Source organism: Myxocyprinus asiaticus, chromosome 18 (genome assembly GCF_019703515.2).
Source record: "Myxocyprinus asiaticus isolate MX2 ecotype Aquarium Trade chromosome 18, UBuf_Myxa_2, whole genome shotgun sequence".
In the NCBI taxonomy this organism is placed as follows: Eukaryota; Metazoa; Chordata; class Actinopteri; order Cypriniformes; family Catostomidae; genus Myxocyprinus; species Myxocyprinus asiaticus.
The window spans coordinates 19,939,925-19,965,697 of NC_059361.1; the positions used below are offsets into that span (position 1 = coordinate 19,939,925).

Sequence of the window (25,773 nt, forward strand, 5' to 3'; positions counted from 1 at the left end):
GCGTACATCATATTCAAAATATACAAACTAGATTAAATGACTTCTGAACTAAAGCTTTGTTATGAAATATACAGAATACTGTAAACAAATAAATAATCTATTAGCATGGCAGAAGTCAGCTCGAATCTCCCAAGGTGGTCTTATCACCACTTCACTGTAATGTTTTCTCTGCCTATTAATTTTACTTTATTAACATGGCAATTTGTATTGATTTGACATTATTGTAACTGTGGAAGGGCATGGACAGCTTGCAATTCTTGGAAGAGATGACTCGCATTGTATTGCACCTAATCCACTCCTCCCATTAGCGGCTTGTTCTCTTGTAGAATAAATAGAAACAGAGCTCATTGTTATTAAAAAGAAAATTCCTTTTAGTACAGTGATTTCAGAAAGAAATGTGACAAAGAGAAGTTGAATGATTCACTTTGTGACAACAGTACCGTGCAAATTAAAATATTTATTTGAGATGCATCTACAGTATGAAACAGACAACATCTAAAATAACCAAATAAGAAGAAAACATCTGAATTGATTCCCTGAGTACTGGCACACTATTTAACACCTTTTTGTTTGATTTTCCTATATGACGAACTGAAGTCAACATAGCATATTTTCTAGGTTTCTCCATTTGATTTTGAACAATGCTGCCATCTGGAGTTGAAATGGAATATTCAGTCACTCCAACTGAAAACATGAACAAGATGATTGATGATTCAACTTTGCAGAAATTATGGAATGACACAAATATTTGTAAAAAATGCCACAGAAGATTTGAATTTGGACAAAAACGTCCACATTAATTCTGAATATAAGATGGTATCAATCACATTACTGGTTTAAAACAATGTTTCTTATTACATTAATTCAAGACAGACATAATATATTGATGCAAAATATCTATACTAAAATGTGCTTTTTACATTTTGACACAAGATTTAAATCTCGACGTTTTAAAAGATTTATGATAAATGTTTCTCCTGAACTCAGTCTTATTTAGTTGTACATGGAAATACAGTGCAATTTTATATTTTAATCAATATAAAAATACAAAAAATATTTTTTGATGAATTATAAAATAAATCCTATAAACTCATTAAAATGATTTTTAACATGTAGTCAAAAGGTCACCCAAGATTGTTTTTGAAAATTACACCATTCCGGATGGTATAAATACACAGATATATAGAGTATATTTCTGGAATGGAAGTTTTGAAAGGCTCAGTTATGTACATTTTCCTACCTTTCCAAAACAGTGGCTACCATTCATTAGCCATTCAGAAAAAAAAAAAATACAAACAGGCCAAAATGGTTTGTTTTCATCAAGACCTGTTGCACTACTGGATACAGCAATGATCACTATTGGAATGATGTTGTATTCTGGAATGTAAGTGTTTAGTGCTGCTTAATGATAAAAAGTTTTATAAAAGCAGAGATGTAGCCTAGTCTGTAGTGGGCTTGGTAAATACATCACAGATGGTAATCTCAGTTTTAGAAACTGCCAGTGCCGGATACAGTGGCTCAGAGAACGTATGCTCAAAACAGTACAGCAAAGAAAGAGCCCCATCCTTTGCCACGCTATAAAAAGTCAAGCGGCCCTCGTTAAAATCCAGCAGCACCCCAACCTTCCATAGTCCAGTGGCACACACAGGTGAAGCCACCTTATCATGCAGGGCTTCCACCTTCCCCTTCTCATATATTAGACACCAAGAATTGGGGTAGAAGCCAATACGACAAACATCCTTTTGCCCCTTTCTGCCTATCTGTTCATCAGTGATGCCCACCTTCCAGCGGCCCTCATCCAGAGGAACCTCCACCTCCCAGTAGTAGCAGCCCCTGTCTAGGGCATGGGAGCCCAGCACCTGCGGGAATATGTTGAAGCGAGGCTCCTGCTCAGTGTAATCCTGCTGGGTCTCGCTGTACTGTACCGTCCTGTTTTCATCAGACAGTAGCAGTTTTGGATGGGCAGTATCAGGATCCAGAGTTGGGCTTATCCCATCTGCATAAGGAAAATAAAGGGCCTACGTGTCAGATACAATAATTTGTGTAAACCAATCAAAGTCTTCCTGTAGTCTCACTTAATACTTTGTTTAGCATGGCAGTACATATAGACAACAACCAATGACAAAATGTTGTCACAATAGTGTAATGAATATTTATATAAGTATTTATTACATTTGATATATTTATTACACAGCTCTCTGGAACACTTGATTCTGATTGGTCAATTGCAGCATTCTGCAGTCATATATTTTTGAATGAAAACTGTTAGTTTAGTCTCCTATTCTCCTTCACAGCTGTGCTAGTTTAATGTCTCTTGTATCACTCTGTGGTCACTTTTCTTATCACACATATACTTCAAGCTCAGATCAACATTTCATGACAATTTATTTACTTAATTGGTAAGTAGCTGTGTAATAAGCTTGATAAACCTCTGCTTCACTGATCTCCCTGTCGGGGTTTATTTTGCAGTAATTATCTGCTGACTGTACACTATCAATTCCATAATAACAGTATGTGAATTATAGAATACTTAAATGTGTAAGGGACTCACATAGCAATCTGAACGGGTCACGGTGAGGCAGTGCAATGAGGACGGTGTCCAGTCTCCGTTCAGTCCAGTCTTGAAGACAGTCAAGTCGGCACTGGTTTACCTCCTGAGGAGGTTCAAGGTTTTCCACAGGATCAGACAGTCCATTGAGTCTGAATAAGGAAATGAAGATTATTACATTTACATTTCTTCATTTAGCATCCGCTTTTATCCAAAGCCACTTACAAAATGAGGAATATAAACAATTCGTCATACATAAGTCAGCAATATCAGCAGTATCACACTGCTAAGTTTTAATCGTAGCTGGAGTAGTACAGAAGTTAGCGCAGAAGAAAGAAACACACATTTTTTTAATATAAATATAGAACGCAAGTGCCTTATGTTTGTGGACTTAAAAGTGCTCATGGAAGAGATGTGCCATCAGCAGTTTGTTTTATTTGAAAAGGTCTCAACAGATCGGGTGGGGGCTGGAAGCGCATTCCACCACTGAGGAATAGAGAATGTGAATGATATAGAGAGCGACTTTGTGCCTCTTTGCAATGGAACCACCAGGTGTTCATTCTTTGATCGCAAGGAGCGAGAGAGGACATGGACCTGGAGGAATGAATTAAAGTAAGAGGATGCTGTTCCATTGGGTATCATGGAGCCCAAATTAAAAGCCTTGAATTTGATGCGGGTAGCTACAGGTAGCCAGTGGAATGAGATCAAGAGGGGAGTGACGTAAGCCCTCTCTGGTTGGTTGAAGACCAGAGCATGGTTCCCACTCTTTTCAAGGTACAATTTTCCAGGCCATTTCCAGGACATTTTATTTGCACAATGGGTATAATATTTAAGCAAAAACAACAAGAGGTCATGAATCATATTGTGGTTATTGAATGGTTATTTTTTCTGAATTCATTACACACATTCATTTTGAAGCACGCAGCACATGCTATTTGATATATTTATTTAAAACGCAGCTTTTTGCAGTTTAATAATCACACTAAGACATATCACAGTTTTAATTTGATTATCTGTGCATTCAAACATTCTTTTAAGTCTCAAATATGTCAAATTCCGAGACATTCCATGTTTTATAGCTAAAGCCATTTTTGTGACTGGATTCATTGATTCTGACTGAGTTTTCCACATTGCGGAAATCATAGGGCTCTACATGTGTTAACCGCAGTATAAGCAGACTCGAATCGTTCATTTATTATTACCACATCACCATAAAGTGCCACTATAAAGGCAGAATCACCATGCTACCACCTCGGGTTGTGAACTCATTTAAAAAAAAAAAAACAGCTGTCTGACCGTCGGCCGTCATCTAAGGTTTACAACTCAAATGTTTTTGTAGTTAACACAACAGCAATATAAGAACAAAAAAAATCATATTTTTCAATATATCAATACTTAAATTATTTTGTCAGTGCAAAGCAGAGATGACAGCAGATGAGTAAAGAATGTACTGTACGTCTACTGTTCGTTCATGACAGTCAACTGTTGATGTTGACAATGTGCAGCCGTCGGCAGTGACAAAATACGAATTTGTGTATTTGACACCTATGTTTTTGTACATGTAAGAAAAACCATGTCAGCCACACAGTCAAACAGTTTTATTATACTTAAATATTTTCCAGGACATAAAAAAATGTTCATGACATTTAAGTATTTTTCTCATTTTCCATGATTTTTCCATGACCGGAAAACTGCATTACAAAATTCCAGGTTCTCCGTGATGCGTGGGAACCCTGCAGATGCGCCACTGTGTTCTGGACAAACTGCAGTGGCTTAATTGTGCTAGTAGGGAGGCCAGCCAACAGATCATTGCAGTAGTCAAGTCTTGATATGACAAGAGCTTGGAGCAGGAGTTGCACAGCATATTAAAGAAAACCACTAACGAATTCAATGAGCATAATTACCCAACTCAAATAATTTAAATTCAAAAAATTATACTCACTGTGCTGCTATCTTGCTGTATGCCTGAAACAAAAGGTAACAGTTGCATTATATACACTTCATATATTGCAAAAATAATGAAATCATCAAATACTGTGTATTTACACTCATCGAGCACTTTATTAGGAACACTTGTTTTTGATACCATTCTGAGAAACTCTAGAGACTGTTGTGTGTGAAAATCCCAGGAGATCAGCAGTTACAGAAATACTCAAACCAGCCCGTCTGGCACCAACAATCATGTTACGGTCGCAATCACGGAGATCATATTTTTCCCCATTCTGATGGTTGATGTGAACATTATCTGAAGCTCCTGACCCGTATCTGCGTGATTTTATGCATTGCACTGTTGCCACACGATTGGCTGACTGGATAATAGCATGAATAACTAGGTGTACAGGTGTTCCTAATAAAGTGCTCAGTGAGTGTATATCAATCAAGTAATGACATTTCTATTGGAATAATAATGTGTTTGAGACAGATTCATGTAGGCACACTTTAGACCTTGTATTAACATTCGTCTCAGATGATCTGATCACAAGTGGTCAGCCGAGACAGATTTTCACCTGGTATTAAAGCTGAAGTGTGTAACTTTTTCTGTGTTAAAATAGTTTGCCTTATCCCAGCTTAATATGCAGAGGTAAAAATTCCTCTGTTTGTTTTGAGACGCATCCATACTGAAACAATAACATTGACTCAGCCAGTGCCATGAGTTGGAGGCTGGACTATCTGTTTATTCGATCAAGAGCAGATGGCAGGCGTATATAGAGGGCTGTTTGAAAATAAAAGTTTATTTTTGCAATTCTGTTCGGTGGCACAGAAATTACACACTTCAGCTTTAATATCTCCTGTGACCACTTGTAATCAGATTTCAAGGGGAGTGTCTCTGATTTCATGACTGCGTTCATCACTCAAAGCATTACTGCATATTGATAGAACGGATGGATGATTGACATGTGAGTAGGCAATTAGGGGCACATCAGAATACCAGGGAGTGGTGGTGGCGTAGTGGGCTAAAGCACATAACTGCTAATATTAAGGTTGCTGGTTCGATCCCCACAGCCACCACCATTGTGTCCTTGAGCAAGGCACTTAACTCCAGGTTGCTCCGGTGGTATTGTCCCTGTAATAAGTACACTGTAAGTCGCTTTGGATAAAAGCGTCTGCCAAATACATAAATGTAAATGTAAACGAATACAATTTCAATATGACCACATGCATTTCAGACGTGCTCTGAAAGTGGTTTTAGATATGGAATCACAAAACTTTTTACACCTGATCGAATCACCTGAGATGCATGTTAGTACCAAATGTAAACAGGCCCCTATAACCTACATACTACATTTACTGTTTGTCATACCATGATAAAGGCTTGGTCCTGGTATTGCGACAGCCCTTGTGCAGTGGTCATTCCCTGCAGGGTGTTTAATATGCTCTGGCTAGATATCAGGGCACCCTGTAAGGTGTCAAGCTGCCTTTCGATGCTCTCCAACACTCTGTCCTGTTCCTGAGCCACACAGCGCAGTGCCTGCGCTTCCTCATGCTCCAGAGCCTCCCGCATGGCCTGATACTGCTGCAACACAGCCGCTCGCACTTCCTCCAGACCTGTCTAAAGAATCAGAAAAGAGGAAAAATAAGAAAACAGGGATGCAAGACAACTACACAAGAGATAAACAAAAAGAAAAAGAAAAAAAAGAGCTTAAACACTGGTTATTGGTGCAGTCTGGTAATGCTTCACACTGGTGGTGGTTGAGGAGAGACCCCTGTTCACTGTGTAAAGCGCTTTGAGTGTAGTGTCAGAAAAGCGCTATATAAATGTAACGTTCATTCATTCAATCTGTATTTTTTCTAATTGCTTAACTTTTTAATTGAAAGAAATGGAAATAGTCGAATAGTATATTTCAAACATATGCTTAAAATTAGTTGCATACCCACGTGAGATGAAGACTCTCTAGTCATGTCAGTCTTCGAGAAAACATTGCTTTATCCTACATATGGTGCTGAGCACATTCATGAATGCCACAATGTTGAGATCATATGACCAGATGAATATTGCTGGCTTTATCTCAAATAATTCCCTTGAATTGGATGCTTTCACTTGCAGAAAGGAATTCATTATGGTTGAATGCATTTTTAAAATGATATCAGTAACTGAGAACTTTGGTTTTTGCATAATGCTGCATCTACACTGCTAGGTGCATCTTTAAATAAATAAATAGGTTTCTGCACTTACCTGGACACCATGCTTTTTCTCACTGAGCTGAAAGGCTTTTTCCACAATGGTCTTTTCAGTTTTTTGAATTTTTGTCATCTCATCCTTCAGTGAGCCCTGAGACAATAATGTAGAAAAAAGCATTTCATAGATCACTGTGATCATGTCTTAAAACTAGTGTTTGTTATGTCTAACAGTAGATATGAGTATCGTAACTCTTTGTAATATATTGGAAATAGCTTTGCACCATACAATTGCTCATTGCATAATTTGTATTCAGAGCAGTATAAACTAACAATTAAAGACCCCATAAAATTTGAGTTTTGTGACTTTTAGTTCATGTCTGTTAGATTTGCAGCTATCTATATGCTAGTGTACTACTAAAAGTTGACAAAATTATCTTTTAGCAGATATACATTTAGAATTTACTGTCTTTCTATTCTGGGAAAATGGATCATAATATTGATGACTTAGGAAAAAAAAAGAAAATATTTATGACACCGTTTACACCTAGTATTAAAATGCATCTCGGGTGTTCCGATCACATGTGGTCAGACGAGACACATTGCTGTTAACACCTGGTCACTTAAATGCATCTCCTGTGACCACTCGAGGTGGAATCTGTGTTCAGATTTCCAGGGGAGGGTCTACGTCAGTTTATACTGCATGACGATAAACCACAAGAAAGTCATAAAAGACAAATAAAGCGCAAAAAAAAAAAAACAAACAAACAAAAAAAATGGTGCACTGTTTCTCCCAGATGCTACTGATATGTAATCCAAGCACAAAAGCAACATTTTGAGCAGAATTCTCCATTATTTTATTGGAGTACCTGTATTAACTGAGCTTCAGATGTGCTTGCAGACAAAGATGAGAAGCATGTTGATATCAGACACACTGAAGACGTTTTGTGAAGTTTTCCTTGCCTCTATATGTAAATGTTCACACAAAAAAATAAATAAATTTCTCCCCTTTTTCTCCCAATTTGGAATGCCCAATTCCCAATGCGCTCTAAGTCCTTGTGGTGGCGTAGTGACTCGCCTCAATCCGGGTGGTGGAGGATGAATCTCAGCTGCCTCCACGTCTGAGACCGTCAACCCGCGCATCTTATCACATGGCTTCTTGAGCGCATTACCACGGAGATATAGTGTGTGTGGAGGCTTCACGCCATCCACCACGGCATCCATGCACAACTCACCACGTGCCCCACCGAAAGCGAGAACCACATTATAGCGATCACGAGGATGTTACCCCGTGTGACCCTACCCTCCCTAGCAACCGGGCCAATTTGGTTGCTTAGGAGACCCAGCTGGAGTCACTCAGCACGCCCTGGGATTCGAACTAGCGAACTCCAGGGGTGGTAGCAAAGCTCTTTTTTTGATTGACAGGTAAGTTGTGGTGCTTCGCTGCTGTCTGGAACACATCAAGACAGATTACTGTTTGCACCTCAAATGTGATGTGGTCACATGCTTTTTCGACTACCTTCGTATGTGGTTTTTGTGATCCGACCACAACACATTCTTTTTCACCCCGTTTACACCTGTATTTAACGCTGAGTACTTATGATCAGATTACACAAAACCACTGATATATAATATATACAGTATCTTTTTCTATCAGTATCTATCTGGATCGCTGACGCTACGATGAACTGCCAGCAGGAGTTGAAGCCACCAGAAGTGTTCGAGCGGCCTTCTTGGTAGGCCCCAGCCGCCATAGAGCCTCAATGACTGACAGCCAGTACCGCTGCTGTTTCACAGTCTCCGACCTCCGGATACGACCGTCACATTTCACACTCTAGTGACAATCATGATTAACCTTTAACCGTTAGAGGTGCTGTTGAAGTTTACATACACTTAGGCTGAAGTCATTAAAACAAATTTTTTAACCACTCCACAGATTTAATATTAGCAAACTATAGTTTTGGCAAGTCGTTTAGGACATCTACTTTGTGCATGAGGAGTAATTTTTCCAACAATTGTTAACAGACAATTTGTTTCACTTTTAATTGACTATATCACAATTCCAGTGGGTCAGAAATTTACATACACTAAGTTAACTGTGCCTTTAAGCAGCTTGGAAAATTCCAGAAAATGATGTCAAGCCTTTAGACAATTAGCCAATTAGCTTCTGACAAGCTAATTGGCTAACTGGAGTCAATTGGAGGTGTACCTGTGGATGTATTTTAAGGCCTTCCTTCAAACTCAGTGCCTCTTTGCTTGACATCATGGAGAAATCAAAAGAAATCAGCCAAGACCTCAGAAAAAAACAATGGTGGACCTCCACAAGTCTGGTTCATCCTTGGGAGCAATTTCCAAATGCCTGAAGGTTCCAAGTTCATCTGCACAAACAATAGTACACAAGTATATACACCATGGGACCACACAACCATCATACTACTCAGGAAGGAGACGCATTCTCTCTCCTAGAGATGAATGTAGTTTGGTGCGAAAAGTGCAAATCAATATCAGAACAACAGCAAAGGACCTTGTGAAGATGCTGGAGGAAACAGGTAGATAAGTATCTATATCCACAGTAAAACGAGTCATATATCGACATTACCTGAAAGGCTGCTCAGCAAGGAAGAAGCCTCTGCTCAGTTTGCAAGTGCACATGGGGACTAAGATCTTACTTTTTGAAGAAATGTCCTCTGGTCTGATGAAACAAATACTGAACTGTTTGGCCATAATGACCATCGTTATGTTTGGACGAAAAAGGGTGAGGCTTGCAAGCCGAAGAAAGCCATCCCAACCGTGAAGCATGGGAGAGGCAGCATCATGTTGTGGGATTGCTTTGCTGCAGGAGGGACTGATGCACTTCACAAAATAGATGGCATCATGAGGAAGGAAAATTATGTGAATATATTGAAGCAACATCTCCAGACATCAGTCATGAAGTTAAAGCTCGGTCGCAAATGGGTCTTCCAAATGGACAATGACCCCAAAGCATACCTCCAAATTTGTGGCAAAATGGCTTAAGGACAACAAAGTCAAGGTAATGGAGTGCCCTGACCTGTTTACATTTGGTATTAACATCAGTCTCAGGTGATTCGATCAGGTGAAAAAGGGTCCAAACCCTGACCTCAATCCAACAGAAAATTTGTGGGCAGAACTGAAAAAGCATGTGCAAGCAAGGAGGCCTACAAACCTGACTCAGTTACACAAGTTATGTCTGGAGGAATGGGCCAAAATACCAGCAACTTATAGCTTGTGGAAGGCTACCGAAAAAGTTTGAACCAAGTTAAACAATTTAAAGGCAATGCTACCTAATACTAGCAAGTGTATGTAAACTTCTGACACACTGGGAATGTGATGAAAGTAATAAAAGCTGAAATAAATAATTCTCTCTACTATTATTCTGACATTTCACATTCTAAAATAAAGTAGTGATCCTAACTGACCTAAGACAGGGAATGTTTTCTAAGATTAAATGTCAGGAATTGTGAAAAACTGAGTTTAAATATATTTGGCTAAGGTGTATGAAAACTTCTGACTTCAACTCTATACTGTTTGATATAGACAAAATGAACTCGCTCTGGCTTTCAAGACACAGGAAAAATTCCCAACTTTAAAAAAATAAATAATTACATGTGTAGGACATTTTAGTTGTAGAGATGTACAGGCAGATTTCAGATATAAAATAGGTGGTTGAATAGAGAATGTTTACTCTTTGAAATGAGATGTTTACATATTAAGATAATAATATGCATGTTTGGGCATAGCAATATGGCAGTGCAGTTTCTTCAATGTTATGACATCATTAGCAGTCCAGTACTATATTATAGATCAGTGCACGAAACGCATCTTAAAACCAGGTGTAAACAGGGTCTCACACTCACGCCGTATTCAAATTTTGGTCTAATAAAATGCTCTCTAGAATGAGATTGTCCTCACCACTAATAGCACCTACAGTACCCCTGATTAGCAAATCATGGTTAATGGATGTGTTGAAAACTGAAAGCTATTGGTTATTTAAAAAAAAGGGATGAGCTCTTCAATATGTCCCACCCCAACTTCCTGTTTTAATAGGAAACATGTCAACACATGAAAGAAATCTATACTAATCAAGCTATTTCATGGGGTCTTTTAAAAAAAATATTTAAAGAGGGAAACAAGTGGCAAGAATTTCAAATGTTAACAATGGTAGGTGGTGACTCACTCTGAGTTCCTGCTCTGCCTCACGGATGCTGATGCACTCATGACCCTTGTGTGATCCAACCAAGGAACACACAGTACACACACACACTGAACATGATCGACAGTAGATGCGGTTCATCTCCTGGTGCTCCTGGCATCTCCAGAGAGACACATCCTCCACAGCGTTCACCAGTGGGTGGTTTTGGAACACTGGCTTTTCCAGATGTGCCTGCAGGTGCTGTGAGCACATTGAGGCCCCACATACAAGGCAGGTCTTCACTGCAACCTTCTGGTCTGAAAAAGGACAGTAATGGCAGGGCACATGGCTGCTACCGGAGAGTCTCTCTGTTGATGTACCTGAAACACTGAAGACCGGAGGCTCCTCATTATTAGAAGGGCTTATTTGGGCCGAATGAGTGGTCACATTCACTCTTGGTAAGTCATTGGCTTTAGAAGAGGTGTCTTTTGTCGTTGGTGGCTCTTTTGAGGGTTCTTTCTCTTCTTGAAGGGTGTTGCTTTTTCTGGGTGTCCCGGTGTTACTACATGAAGCCACTACAGGCTGGTCCTCCCTTTCTGAGCTTGTGTTCCTCTCTGGCGATGATTCTAAATGAGGAGGTGTCGATGAGGTTGTTTCTAGAGGTGTGCGTTGTGTTGATGAGTCACTTGTAGAAGTATTCCTCCAAACCACGGATGGAGACAGGCTTTCAGATGGGCGCTCTTCTGCTATGGGCTTTCTTTTAGGTGGTGCTGGTGTATCATTGTCAGAGTCATTGATGTTGATTACATTAGAAGAGTCAGTGACATTGAGGTTACTAGAATGTGCTGAACCCAGTCTGTTCCCACCACTGTACTTCTCGGGGAATGCAGAACTGGACTTCCTCTTCCCAAGCAATGTCTTAGTGGAATATCGGGCAGATAGCTTCTTTCCAAATGCCCAACCTACATGAAAACATTGTATTGTTTGAATGTACAGTGGTGGTCAAAAGTCAACAAAGCGTCCACAAAGATAATCTGTGATTCAAAATCTGATTTAAATCTGGAAATAAACAAAAAGGTTTAAGATTTTAAAAATGTTAAAACAAAGAAATGTTATAATGTAAAATGAATAATAAATATTTAAGACTCTACACCACTTCTAGGTCACTAATCAAATAAGCTAATTTGTGACATTGACCATGTACAAAATGTCAGATTTCCTTGTTTCCACTGAAGCACACAAGATACTCTTTGGAATATTCTCAACTCATGCTGAGATTACATGGATCAAAAGGTCTTACACAAACTTGTGGAGTCCATGCCAGCTCGAATGAATGCTGTCATTAAAGCAAAAGGGGGACAAACTAAATACTAAGAAACTTTTCACTTTTATATAAATGCATCCAATTCACTATTAAAGGAATATTTTGGGTTCAATACAAGTTAAGCTCAATCAACAGCTCGTCCCTCTCTTTATTTATATAAAGCAAAAGTCTGGGTTATAATGGCACTTACAAAGGCATTTCCAATGGAAGTGAATGGGGCCAATTCGCAAATGTTAAAATACTCATGGTTTCAAAATTATAGCCACAAGAAGTAAACAATATGCATGTTAACATGATTTTAGTGTGATAAAATTGTTTACTAACCCTTTTTGTGTAAAGTTATATCTAATCTTACAACTTTGTTGACAGCAAAAATGACAAATAATCACTTAAAATAATACCCCATTCACTTCCATTGTAAGTGGCTCACTGTAACCTCGATAGTACTTTTTTTTTTTTTTTAAAGTAATCAACATTATGCCAAAATGCTGTTGATTAAGCTTCACCTATCAAAGTATCTTTCAAGGCAAGTCAGTCCACTCCGCTGCCATCTTGGAAACACTTCCGGGCAGCTATTTTCCATGGAAACAATCGGCATGAAAGTACATCCAGAGCCTGTCTGAAGCGACATGTAGGTGTCACTTTACGGCTCTCCTCATTTATTTGTATAGTATCCTCAAAAAGTGAATTATTGTCCTAACACGCTAGTTGACCGTTACACTCTCTCCTATGGTAATAACACAGATGTTGTTATCTCAGTGTAAAAGCTCTCTGGTGCAGCTCCTATTTACTTAAATGGGGAAAGACTGACATCTCCTAAATCCACCACTGTCTTTCCCAGCTTGCTATGCAGAGTTTGATGGAATAATTTTGACCAGCTTGTTCATGAATTCATTAAAATAAAATAAAAAATAAACACACATATACAAAAAGAAAAACATCTATCCCACTGCCCATCACAACTTGCTGTATGTTTGATAAGTTCAATTAATAATAGCCACATGATTAGTAGTTAAATATTCATAGTTAAATGATTAGTTAAATAAAAAAAAATTAAAATTAAAAAAACATGACGGTTCTTCAACACTACACCTTTAAATAATTGCCGTAGCTCTTTACGCCAATTCCTACCCGTATGTAAATTTGACGTCATACGTAATAAATGACGTCATTTCGTGATTTAGATACTTTCAGACATTTCAACGAGCCTTTGACGACTTCACATAAGAAACAGTTAGCAACACTGCAAGTGCTACGTCTCAGGCTAAATAGTCTGCTTGAATTGAACCCGGAATATTCCTTTAATTTACCTTGCAAAACAACTAAACAAGTTTAGATATTAGCATGTGGCCTACTTCATGAGCAATTTACAAATGCAATACAAAAACAACATCTTTCATAATTTCTCCGCCAACATTTGCAATGCTCTTTCTTTAATGAAACATACTTGGGCTTGGTCTGGCTGCTGAGGCTCCATCCCTGTAGTCTGGCAGTTCCTTGTACTCGTAATTGCACTCGGGGCAGTAATAAGGTCCAGTTGGTGATCCGCTCCATAACTCACCGATACAGCCCTGACAGAAGGTATGCTCGCATCTCAGCGTCACCTGATTCCGACACTCTTCACGACACAGTGGGCATTTGCGGGGTTTACCATTAGACGCTCCCATGTTTTGTTTATTTACACCAACAGAATGTACGATCAGAGAAAAGAAACTGACCTTCCACAGAGTGGGCGGAGCCTGGCCTTTTGAATCACGCAAGCACAACATTTACTTCTCTCTTAAAGCGACCGTGCACAATATTTTCTGTACTTTTAAAGCTACAGTGCATGATATTGGTACAGACTTAGGGCTGCCAACTGTCCCGTACTAGCCGGGACGTCCTGTATGGGCAAAATATTATCCTGTGTTTAAGCGGCATCTACTGTATCTATCTATCTATCTATCTATCTATCTGTCTGTCTATCTGTCTGTCTGTCTGTCTAAAGTACAATAATGTGTTTGCCCAAAACCTTTACTCCGTATAACCTGCAAATAAGATAAGATTCAATGCATTAGTAAAATAGCATTCACTACACTGTAAGAAATCCTTTATTAGAAATTTTAGTTGAAATAAATTGAATGTCAAGTAATGATTGGGCTCATTGGGTAATGCATTATTTGATCCATTTTATGTGGGTTTTATTAGTTTCATGTGGGTGTAAATCATGAAGAAATAAGATTGCAATAACACCATCATTAGCAGTCGGTGAAATCCAGTGTCTGATATGCACTCAGAAAGCTGTCTCAGAAAGCATTGTTTGACTGAAAATGTTCTCTGCTGCATAACAGATTCATAAAATATTTACCTTTTTAAAATCTGCATGCGCAAATGCATGCAGACTCGCAACATTATGTGGTTCATTTTGTGGTACAGTTGTTTTAGTGTTCTAAAGTTATTGCAATATTAAGAGACATATTAAATAGACAATAAGAGCACATGAAAGTGTTTGTTTTTACATTGAAATAATAATAATAATTAAACTTAAATAGTAAAACAATACAAAATAAAAGCCTTTACAAGTAAATCACATTATTGTTAAATATGTAGACTAGACACCTCCTCATTGTAAAAGACTGTTACTGTATCTTGCTGAAATATTTATCTATGATAGCCCTTGATGTGTATTCTGGTGCATTCACATAAGAAGTCCTCTCTAAAAATGCAGAGATCAATGCTCAGTGCTTGGGCACCGGAACTGAAAAAGAGAGGGAACACAGAAGTGAAATGGTCTTCTGTCCATTACTGGTAAAAATCAAAGGTTTGTTCATCATACAGTCACTCAGTATGCAGGACTATTGCGGATTGCACAGCAGAGGACCATGGTGAAGATCATCTCAAAAATCTGCACACAAAGTAGAGAGAAAATATAGACAAAATTATACACATAGCTGTTTTTAAGGAATATTTTAGGAGGAGTGTTGAGTTATTCATAGTTCAAGTCTGTAATTGTGCTTGTGTGTGTTCAATTGCATTTCTTTCTTACCATGATGACAGCGATCACTAGGGCAGCCAAGCCAATCACATGGAGTTTCTCAGTGAACAGGTCCTTTAGCTTTATGTGGCAACTCTGAAGGGCACAACATCAACATATCAGTGCAATCTACATCAATTAGACTGTCAGATATCAAAATATCACCAAATATTATTTTATTTCATTAGGATTTAATAATTATACTGTAGGCATACGACCCAAAAAAACAAAAAACAAACCAAAAAACACTATAAATACGCCAACACTGACACTGAGAAAAATGGCTTATAATAAACTAAATAAAATTGTCTCATACTATTTTTTTCTCTCGCTGAATTTGAACATAGTCGAGCCAAACCCATCTGTTAAAGGGCAGGTCATAGTCTAACCCTATTCACACCAAATACAAGACAAAAATGTCAAAACAATCACCAGCATTAGATATTCAGCAGATACCTGAGAGATGAGTGGGTCAATTGGGTTTGTCATCTTGGGACACACAGAGGCCTGAACAGCTTTGAAAAGTTCATTATCATCCCCTTTACCACAGCACTCAAGCTGATATATCAAGAGAGAGAGAGAGATAGGGGTGAGTTATATTTAAAATCAAAACAGAACAGCTGTGATAAAATAACTGATTTAGGCAACTCACTGTGTCATGGAAGACCTCCAAAACCTTGATGGCTGCCTGTTTGGATGGTGTGCCCACCGGATCCACAGCTTTAATGTATGCAGTATCATAAAAGTTAATAAGCTCAGTGGAGATCTGGATGGATAGAAAGGAGGCAGGTGATGTAGACTTCAAAAGTAAAATCACAAGTTTGAGTGTGTGTGCTCAGCCTTACCGTGTCCCTGTTAATAAAGCACCATATTCCTGCCGCCACCTCACAGGCAAAGAGGATCGCCAAACATGTGAAGAACTGAAGGAGAAAGAGAAGAGGAAAAACTGTGAGATAGAGAAAGAAAGAGTAGGGTAATGGTTATCTACTGAGGGGGAGGACTTTAATGACAATTCTTATGTAAATCACTGGACTTTCATTAATTTTTATGGGGAAATTTTAACTTTTAAGGAAATAATGCATGCCTTATGCATAAAAATAAATGGAAAGTGGACATGGACATTGTACATTTCTGTTCATTAAAAAAAAAAACATTAATATTTATTACTTGTTAAAGTAAAAATGTCCTATGAATTGGAACCACAAGTAGAAAGTGCAGTTAAAAGGTCTTGTGAATCATAAATTAAATTTTTTAAGGGCAGACTAGTTGGAGTTTAGTGATACCCACCGTTCCTAAGAGGCACTGAGATTCTTGAATGGCACCATAACAACCGAGAAACCCCACAAACATCATTATAGCCCCAGTCGCTATAAGAACATACACACCTGGAAGAGTAAAATAAATAATGCTTGTTTGACATCAGAATAAAAGGTTTTAGAAGCGATATGATAAGTGTGGGTGAGAAACAGATACTATTTAATTCCTTTTTTACTTTAAATCTCCACTTTCACCTTCTTTCACATTTTGAAAGTGAAAGTGGAGATTTATAGTAAAAAAAGGATTGAAACATTGATCTGCTTCTCACCCAAAGTGATTGCATCGCTTCAGAAGACATATATAAAACCACTGGAGTCGTATTGATTACTTTTATGCTGCTTTTATGTGCTTTTTGGAGTTTGAAAGGGTTGGACACCATTCACTTGCACTGTATGGACCTAGAGAGCTGAGAGATTCTTCTAAAAATCTTTGTGTTCAACAGAAGAAAGAAAGTCATGCACATCTGGGATGGCATGAGGGTGAGTAAATGATGAGAGATTTTATTTTTTGGGTGAACTATCCCTTTAATGCAATATGCAGCCACTAGATGGCATGCTTTTACTATTCTGTGCAGCTGTGTTGAACATACTTGAATCCTTTTAGTATACATGTGTATAAAACTGCTGTATATGTATATTGTGTAGTTATCAGTCTATCAATATTGTGTTTTCATAAAGGATATATAGAAAATATAAATTAAATAATGTGTGGAATAACATGGAGGCAATTTGTCTCATTTTGCTTATTTCGTTGTTGACAGTGGAATTTGTCAAGGCTAAACAAACAATCAATACAGCTAATCTGCATTCACCTGCCTGATTTATCACTATGGCAATAGCTTCAGCACTGCAAAAGAAAAAAAGAGTACGTGAGAGAGAAAAAGAGCAAAAAAGTCAAAAGAACCTCAGGACTTGTAGGTTAAAGAGCAGCTCACCACAGAGACTGAAACAGCCATGGGGAGATCTGTAAACAGGAACCCTCTATTTAACAGAGCCAATTGTCCTCAGTACTTAAGACAGCCTGGATTTTTTTGTTCACTAAATGCTGAGTATGTTCTTCAGCTGATGAACTCTTGTCACAGCAACTACAGATCTCTTGTTCAGCAAATTTTCAATAAGCAACACAGGAAATATTCAATTGTTTTTATCATGCATATTTTTAAATGACTGTTTGCCCCTAAAGGAGAGGACACTCAACATGAATATGTTTTATTGAAAGTTTTTTAAAGTAGACCCTCAACACGTAAACCTCAATCATCCTAACAATTACATAGACCCAAGTCATATAGGGATCCGAATATTATTGAGACTTTGAGGTGTTCTCTTTTGGCTTGGGCCAGTAAGCCATCACCTATAGTAGCAATTACCCAGAGCATACACATACGTTTTTGTTGGCTCAACAACCATAATGTAAGAAAATAAATAGCTTCTACTAATAATATTTTTAGCTTTACTTAATTTAGATTAATGTGTATAACACAAAATATTAATTATAAGGTGAACTTAGAATAATTGGCTTTAAAATCCATAAAATTAAGATTTTACTACTAACTCAAACGATCAAGTACAGAACTGAGGTTGTTGGAAATACCCATAAGATCTTGCACTTGAATAATTTAAGCTGGTTTGTTTTGTCAAAAGGAACTTATTGGGAAATGTAATTAGTTGTTATTAAGAATTTTTTATTTAAGAATTATTTGTAGTATTATTGATGTAGTTTTATAGTTATTATTTGTTTTGTTTAAAGTCAACATGAGGGTTATTAGTGTTCCCTTTGGTGAAGTTGGATCCTGTTCAATCCATGTAATGTTTCCTTGCACATGTGAATGTGCTGAAGTGAAGCTTCATGTGCTCTTCTTTGACAAATCAATTGTTTAATGATTGACCTCATTCATTATTTGAATGAGACAATTAAATTAGAAACAATAGTATTAAAGTTAATTTGAAACAACATGCTATTAGTTGTCAAATCTTATTCATGTGACATACCTTTTTAAGTAAATAAAGTTGAATGAACTGATACATTTGTGTATATCTAACAAAGGTTTTCTAGTTATGCTGACATAAAATGACCACAAGTTGAATTTACTTAAAAAGTGTGATGTAAAAATGCTACATATATATTTTAAGTTAATCCAACTCATAATTTCTTTCCTTGCAGGCAACCATCTAGCAAGGCCCTTGCACTCACCAAGAACACCTTAGCAACCACATAGCAACACCCAGAACACCCTAGCATCATGGTGGTGAGTTCTGCAGAGACAAGCACCATCTCACCATCTTTTCTTCAGAAAATATAAAATTATTTTTACATTTACATTTTTTTTTTCATCTTTATTATTGTGGTGTTGCATATGTAGTAGAATAATTACACTATATTGTCTAAATATGTAGGGGGAAACATGTTAATCATCATACTGTGACTTTATATTATGTGTTTTTAATATACTAATATACTAATAAACTAAACAAAGGGATTCAGTTCTTCTCCTTGCAGACGATAATCAATAGAAAAATATATGTACTTTAAAAATGTATAAGGTGATGAATTTTCTCTCAAGTGAAGATGTGATCTTGTTGACCACAATCTAACGAACAATATCTTACATGCTAAAAAGTAAATACACATACACGCTGCACAGCTGCAGCTCAAACTGCAGTCCAACATGATCACACAGGAAGTAGTCAGAGCTGATCAAAGTTTGATCTTTACCTATCAACACTGTTCAGCTCTGCTTACAACATATATATTTAGGAATTTTCTGATCCTACATTCATATGTCTGAAAGTGTTCTCAGATTCCTATAATGATTTGCTCCACTGTCTGGCAGGGCATCAGGGCTTGAACATATTTTTAGGGTTATTTAAACAGCACTTGAGTAAGTCCAACCACTGCTCACTCTAATTTGTGGTTTAACAGGCACATGAGTAGGGCTTTTTGAATTACATGGATGTTCAGCAGAAGCAGAAGAAAACTCTTCATCTCTCTCTTCTAACTCTGGATGGGCCATACCAACAACCCTAACTTCTTTAATCAGAAAAGGTTGTTGCTGCTATATAAAGAGACAGGCAGAGCTACGGTTCCTCCAATTACTTACACTGACTAAAAACAGGCAAGCCAATGGTCTCTACATAAATGAATGGGTGGAACATATACTAGTGCCCACAACATGCTGCTGAACTCTCTGTGTGCAACTACTGTGGATAAGTGTGTGTGTGTGTGTGTGTGTGAGAGAGAGAGAGAGAGAGAGAGAGAGAGAGAGAGTTGGTTTTTGTGGTTTATGAGGACATTTATTTAGGTTACACACTAGTAATAACAAGGGTATTATGCTATAAATGTGGTTTATGAGGACACCCCTTGTGTCCTCAAAATTCAAATGGCATAAAAAACATACTAAACAATGTTTTGTTGAAAATGTAAAAATGCCAAAATATTTCTATGAGGGTTAGGTTTAGGGGTAGGGGATAAAATATATATTTTGTACAGTATAAAACCATTATGTCTATGGAGAGTCCTCGTAATGATGGGAGTACCAACATGCGTGTGTGTGTGTGTGTGTGTGTGTGTGTGTGTACTATTTGTGCACATATGGGTGGAGTATGAACACACCCTGTGGTAACTAATGGTCTTTCCCTGGTTCTTTTAAAACACCCTGTGGGTGTGTATCTAGAATCACTGCCTTCATGTAAAAGCTGCAGAATGAAGTGTTATTCCAGAAAGAAAACTGAAAAGGGAGCATTTACCGGAAGGGCTGACTGTAACACGTCTACATCCTACTACATGACAAACAGGATTAAACCTCTTTCTCTTATGCAATTATATTCTACTGTTGTTGTCATAGTTTGTAAACTCACACGTACACACACATTGATTGAGTGACCCTTAGAGTCCAGCTTAGACCCTGTTTCCTGTTTCTATCTTTTGAGGAGTCTGTGTGGCCATGCCCCTCTATTTCAGGAGTTATTTTCTCAAAGCTCATAGTGCAGAAGCTTCCCAGTCATGATATTACAACAATATCTACAACCAAGGACAACATTCTGTTCATTTACTTGAAATGTGATTTTTTTTTATTAGGGCTGGGTAAAGAAATGGAGTCACTGCACTCTACCAGTTCAGGGTTCATAGATCCGTAGAAAACAAGTTCTCTTAGTCTAAAAAAAAAAAAAAGATGATCTGCACTCCTTTTCTCAAATTCTTATATGCATTTATTCACATATTTTAACACAGGAGAACACATTAGGGCTGGGTAGAAATATACATTTTACGATTAATCACAATCTTCATTTTAACAATCCAGATAACGATTCTTAAAATCAAGGTTTTACTTTAACGTTTAATACAATTTTGGTTGTGTTGATTATAGTGCGGTCAGTTGATTACATTTTTTAATCACGATTAATCGCATAATTTTTGTAGCTAATTGCGATTAATCACAGATTTTAAAAGTGTTAAAATGTAACTCTAAATATACTTCTTTTCTTGTCAAAAATCATTTATTTCCTTCTTAGGAAAGAAAACAAAACAATATGTAACAATAATGCTTTATTAACATTTTCCAAACTAAGCCCTCCACAGAATAAAGATAGAAATGCACTAAAATATCACCAATTCAAGTAACATTAAATATTTCAAAAGTCTAATTGGGAGTTTGACTAATTGAAAGAACTAGTTCCCACATACTGTAGGTTGCATTTTCATTGCAATGGGTATTAAATCTCTTAAACTCTCATCCTGCACAATATTAATCAGCCAGTAGACCGTGACTATCCGCTTTGTTACAGCAATTGTGAAGCTGCGTTCATGATTCACATCAGGGTATTAATGCCAGAATCAAGCACCACTTTGAACTCCACATGAAAAGCGCTTGCAGACAAAAACATCTCATTCTGCTTTTGGTGATAATTAAGACTTGGTGTGTTTCTTTGTTAATTAAATGGACCTTATTTAAAAACAAATACTTGATTTCTGTAACAAGTCCCATCTAGGCTTGTTTTGTATAACAAATAGCGTTAAGAGCTCCTTTCTCCATCACTTTATCACTGACACTGAATCACTGCTGTTTGTGTTGTGAAGGATCCAGTGTAATGATTCCGGGCGGACACATCGCAAAGGTTCTGCCCTTTCGAACAGTTTTTATGCTGGTTTATGCTCTATTAACGGTAAATGTGTTAATCGTGATTAAGAAAAATTAACGCGTTCAATTTTTCAGTTTATCACATGCATTAACACGTTAATTTTGACAACTCTAATTGATTATTAAATCTGTTAAATAAATAGAAACTGAACTATATATTTTGGACCCTGTTGTTTTTAAATTAATCTTTTTTAAATGTACAAATCTATAAGGTTCCCTGTATAATATACAGCATGAGCTTAAGGAGAATTTATTTAATCAAAATGGACATTATAACAATAAAAATATAAATTCATTTATTTATTTATTATTTTAAATGCATATACTGTCTGTGGGTATCTCTAAATGTAAGTGTAAAACTCAAATATTTATAATACTTTATGATATATATAATAATTTTTGTATGCTGTATGCCCCTCAATTGTTATGTATCTCTGTTCTGTTGCAGTTTGTGTGCAGTTTGTGTGCAGTTTGTATGTGTGTGTGTGTGATGTGAGCAAAAAAGTACAACAAATAAGAATAAAAACAAATTCTGCACATTATTGTAAACAATACCCTGGACATTGTACAGGCATTGTATAGTGTTAAGACCTGTAAAGATGATTAATAAAACTGAATTATAAAAACTGCCTAAATTTGAAATATGACAATGTGCTGTTCAAAAAAATTTCCTGTATCAAATTCTACATATCTTAAACAGAATCATGCAAAATATTCCATGTTAAACAATATGAAATCTAATCCAATACACAGCTGGTGCTTATGATGTCATGTTAAGAGGATATAATTAGCAACATTTGGCAGAAGTGATTTAGATTGGAAATGAATGGGCAAATGTTATTTTCTGAGGTTTATGATGGCGGGGTTTGACTGGCTAGTTTAAATAACAAGGTGGGCAAATAGAACTAGACATAGTAGTTACAATTTATATAATTCCAGTCATTTTCAGTGAAACAATTTAACCTTGGTCAAAGCTGTTGGTGCCACTCTTAAAGGGATAGTTCACCCAAAAAAGAAAATTCTCTCATCATTTACTCACCCTCATGCCATCCCAGATGTTATTGACTTTCTTTCTTCTGCAGAACACAAACTAACATTTTTTTTAAGAATATCTCAGCTCTGTAGGTCCAAACAATGCAAGTAAATTGTGACCAGACCTCTGAAGGTCCAAAAATCACATAAAGGCAGCATAAAAGTAATCCATATGACGCCATTGATTAAATCCATGTCTTCAGAGGCGATATGATAAGTGTGGGTGAGAAACAGATCAATATTTAAGTGCTATTTCATTATTTACCAGCCCCAACTAGCAGGTGGCTGAATGTGAAAGTGTAGATTTATAGTAAAAAAAAAGGACTTAAATATTGATCTGTTTCTCACCCACATTTATCATATAACTTCTGGAGACATGCATTTAACTGGTCACCTTTCACTTGCATTGTATGGAACTAGCTGAGATATTCCTTGAAAATCTTCATTTGTATTCTGCAGAAGAAGGAAAGTCGTACATATCTTGGATGGCATGAGGGTGAGTAAATGATGAGAGAATTTTCATTTTTGGGTGAACTATCCCTTTAAACTAACTTTTTAAACTGGCATTTACAATTGAACCTAATCATTTGATTTTCCATGGAAACCAACTTTGTGATCAACGGTAGCCACATTTAGATCAGTGGTAGCCACATTTAGTGTGTTATGGCTAATCACTTACTGATATAAAAGGTGCCTGGGGCTTGATTCCCCTCAAACTGAAGCATTAGGAGGTTGCTGGTTTGACTGTCATGGCGAAGCCATAGAGCTACACCCAGAATCACACCACCAGCCAACTAAAAATAAGAAAGAAAGAGACAAGAATGTAAGAAAACAGTAGTGTAGTAGTGTTTACTTTTGCTATTGAGCAAAAAGATCTCTCATTCATAAATGCTTTTAACATTTGGAGCACAAAAGTACAATCATTTTACAGATGTCTCTGCTCTAGAAATGTTTATTTCCTCTGGATGTCACTCCAGAGGTAATTTTTTCCTATATTTAGGGCAGAACTGTCTGACGGGTTTACTGTCATTCACACTAACATCTAATGGATGGAGGGGGTCCTTTTTTTTACCCTGAGAGAGTTAGTTCTCTATAATGGGCTATCTGATGACAAGTCTGATAGCCCATCCACATCCACCCTGTTTTGTTTTGTTTTGTTTTTTAATTCGAGGAGCAGGAAGTAACAGTTTCAGTGAGCAACATGTGGAAGTGAGGCAGCTATATTTTTGTGTTGGCATTCTGGGGGCCAGTATGTGAAGCACAATGACAGGAAACAATACGCATCTCAAGAGGGTTTGGGATTGGCCGCTATGAATGTGGATATAATATCACAAAATATCATCCTCATGCAAGTTAAAGGTCTTGAATGAAAACAAGAATATAAAGTGATTCACAGTGGCAGCATTGCAAAAGAGAGTTTAATCAAGATGGGTCCAAAAAGATTATTTTTAATTTACAGGATTTCACCTGTTAAGAATTAGGAAACATACAGTATAAAGTAAACTATTTTAATTCATGTAATGAATGTCATTCCATAATGTTAGCCTACACTGTAAAAAAGTTGCAACCTGCAAAGTTATCTGAAGGAGCTAGATCTACCAGATCTAAAACCCTTACAATTAATTTGCTTGATAACCAGGTTGATTCAGTGATATTAAATCATATTTTTGACTTGAATAAACCCATTTGTTTGGATATTACCACATAAAGCACATTTATAGGTTAACATTTTTTTCAGTGTAATAGCTAAATACAAATGACGTGATGTTGATAATTTGTTGATAATTTGTTATTTAAAGAGATGGTTGCAATGATGAGAACTGATGACAGATATTGTTATAGTCTGTCAGGACAGGACTTGCTACATAGCTGCTGAAGAATCTGAATCTGAATTTTTTTTTTTATAAAAACAATCATAGACTTAATCAAACAAGTTATAATAGCATGTATATAAAAAAATACATCTCCAACGAGGATTTCCACATCATAAATTCTTTCTCTTTCTCCCTCTCTTATTTGCCTTGGTTTTTTATGGTGTATGCATGTCCCTAAAACACATGGTCATAATTATAGACAGTATAAAAATACAACAAAACCACAGCAAACCCTCTCCAAGAGGCTCTGAAGCCAGGGACACACATATTCCTTATGTCTGAGAACACATACACAAGACAGACAGCGTGTGCAGCATTTAGCTGACAGTGCCCCCCAAGTGAATCATGTCTTAATGTCTTTTTAATGTATTTAAACCCCCAGTGAGCGAGCCAAAGGCGATTGAGGCAAGATAAAAACAAAAAAACTCTATAAAATGCTAATTTAGACTTACTGTAAATCATGACCTTGGGATTCATGTAATCAGGAAAATTTAAAATCATACACAATAATTTGTTCATATATACTTTATCATTAGTTAAATCTTGTGATCTAACAGTTTAACAGGATCAACAAGTGTTCTTAAGAGAGCAAAAATCATGGACAAACTGCCTGATTCAGTGTAAGCAGTGACAGTTATGGGTCTAATGCATTTAAATTGGTATGAAGAATTAAATTACTTTATATTTCACAGTGTTAGCCTAAATGACTGTATGGGACAAAAATATGGCTAACGTTTCTCGAAGATAGTATAGAATTACCTCACAAATTGCAATGATGTAGTAACATGTGTACTACTACTACTACTACTAATAATGACAATAATATAATTATAATAGTATCAGTACAAATTAAATAGTAGTACAACAACCAAAAAACAAGCATGATGCAATATACATTTAGTAATAGTATTTTAATTATATACAGTATACTCACCCAAAAAATGAAGTTTAAGAAGAAGAGCACGTATTTAATGCACTGAGAGCAGCCGGTAACAGCCATGGCTTACTGCAGTCCTGCTGTTATAAGTCAAAGATGTGCTGAAATGTTGCTGATCTCGAGGAAGATAAGTGAGTCTCCGTTAAACAGACGGATATGAGTACGCGCATGCAGTCCGGATGTCAACTGATTAAACCAAGAAACTGAGACTTCCTACAATCTCATGTGTTCATATAAACGTACTGAGTCAGGAAAAAAAAAAAAAAAAAAAATAGAGAGAAATGTTCAGTGACAAGCTCAGCCCCGTTCCATATTTACATCTAAAAAC

The 25,773-nt window shown here is 36.9% G+C and overlaps 2 protein-coding genes across 2 annotated transcripts; both read right to left on the reverse strand.

The window, feature by feature from the left end:
• Positions 1-437: 437 nt before the first annotated feature.
• On the reverse strand, positions 438-14,087 carry LOC127456525 (tripartite motif-containing protein 14-like). The gene is made up of 7 exons (XM_051725071.1): positions 13,586-14,087; positions 10,860-11,776; positions 6,723-6,818; positions 5,850-6,098; positions 4,491-4,513; positions 2,552-2,700; positions 438-1,996 (listed from the first exon to the last, which is right to left on the reverse strand). The coding sequence occupies exons 1-7, from the start codon at positions 13,905-13,907 to the stop codon at positions 1,440-1,442; spliced, it is 2,313 nt and encodes a 770-aa protein (XP_051581031.1). The 5' UTR covers positions 13,908-14,087; the 3' UTR covers positions 438-1,439.
• A 371-nt stretch (positions 14,088-14,458) lies between these two features.
• On the reverse strand, positions 14,459-25,645 carry LOC127456527 (CD81 antigen-like). Its single transcript, XM_051725073.1, has 8 exons — positions 25,443-25,645; positions 23,314-23,428; positions 16,439-16,536; positions 15,997-16,071; positions 15,804-15,917; positions 15,608-15,709; positions 15,164-15,247; positions 14,459-15,022 (listed from the first exon to the last, which is right to left on the reverse strand). Exons 1-8 carry the CDS (start codon positions 25,506-25,508, stop codon positions 14,960-14,962), a joined length of 717 nt encoding a protein of 238 aa, XP_051581033.1. The 5' UTR covers positions 25,509-25,645; the 3' UTR covers positions 14,459-14,959.
• Positions 25,646-25,773: the final 128 nt, after the last annotated feature.

What these genes read in the sequence shown, in the direction of transcription:
- LOC127456527 (XM_051725073.1), bottom strand. Translation starts at nt 25,508, where the DNA reads ATGGCTGTTACCGGCTGCTCTCAGTGCATTAAATACGTGCTCTTCTTC. An exon ending in GCTTTATTAACAGGGACACG is followed by an intron (nt 15,918 to 15,996) that starts GTAAGGCTGAGC and finishes CTATCCATCCAG; the next exon opens with ATCTCCACTGAGCTTATTAA. An exon ending in TAGTGATCGCTGTCATCATG is followed by an intron (nt 15,023 to 15,163) that starts GTAAGAAAGAAA and finishes CTTTGTGTGCAG; the next exon opens with ATTTTTGAGATGATCTTCAC.
- LOC127456525 (XM_051725071.1), bottom strand. Translation starts at nt 13,907, where the DNA reads ATGTTGTGCTTGCGTGATTCAAAAGGCCAGGCTCCGCCCACTCTGTGG. An exon ending in AGGCAGAGCAGGAACTCAGA is followed by an intron (nt 6,819 to 10,859) that starts GTGAGTCACCAC and finishes TTATTGTCTCAG; the next exon opens with GGCTCACTGAAGGATGAGAT. An exon ending in TGACCCGTTCAGATTGCTAT is followed by an intron (nt 1,997 to 2,551) that starts GTGAGTCCCTTA and finishes TTCCTTATGCAG; the next exon opens with ATGGGATAAGCCCAACTCTG.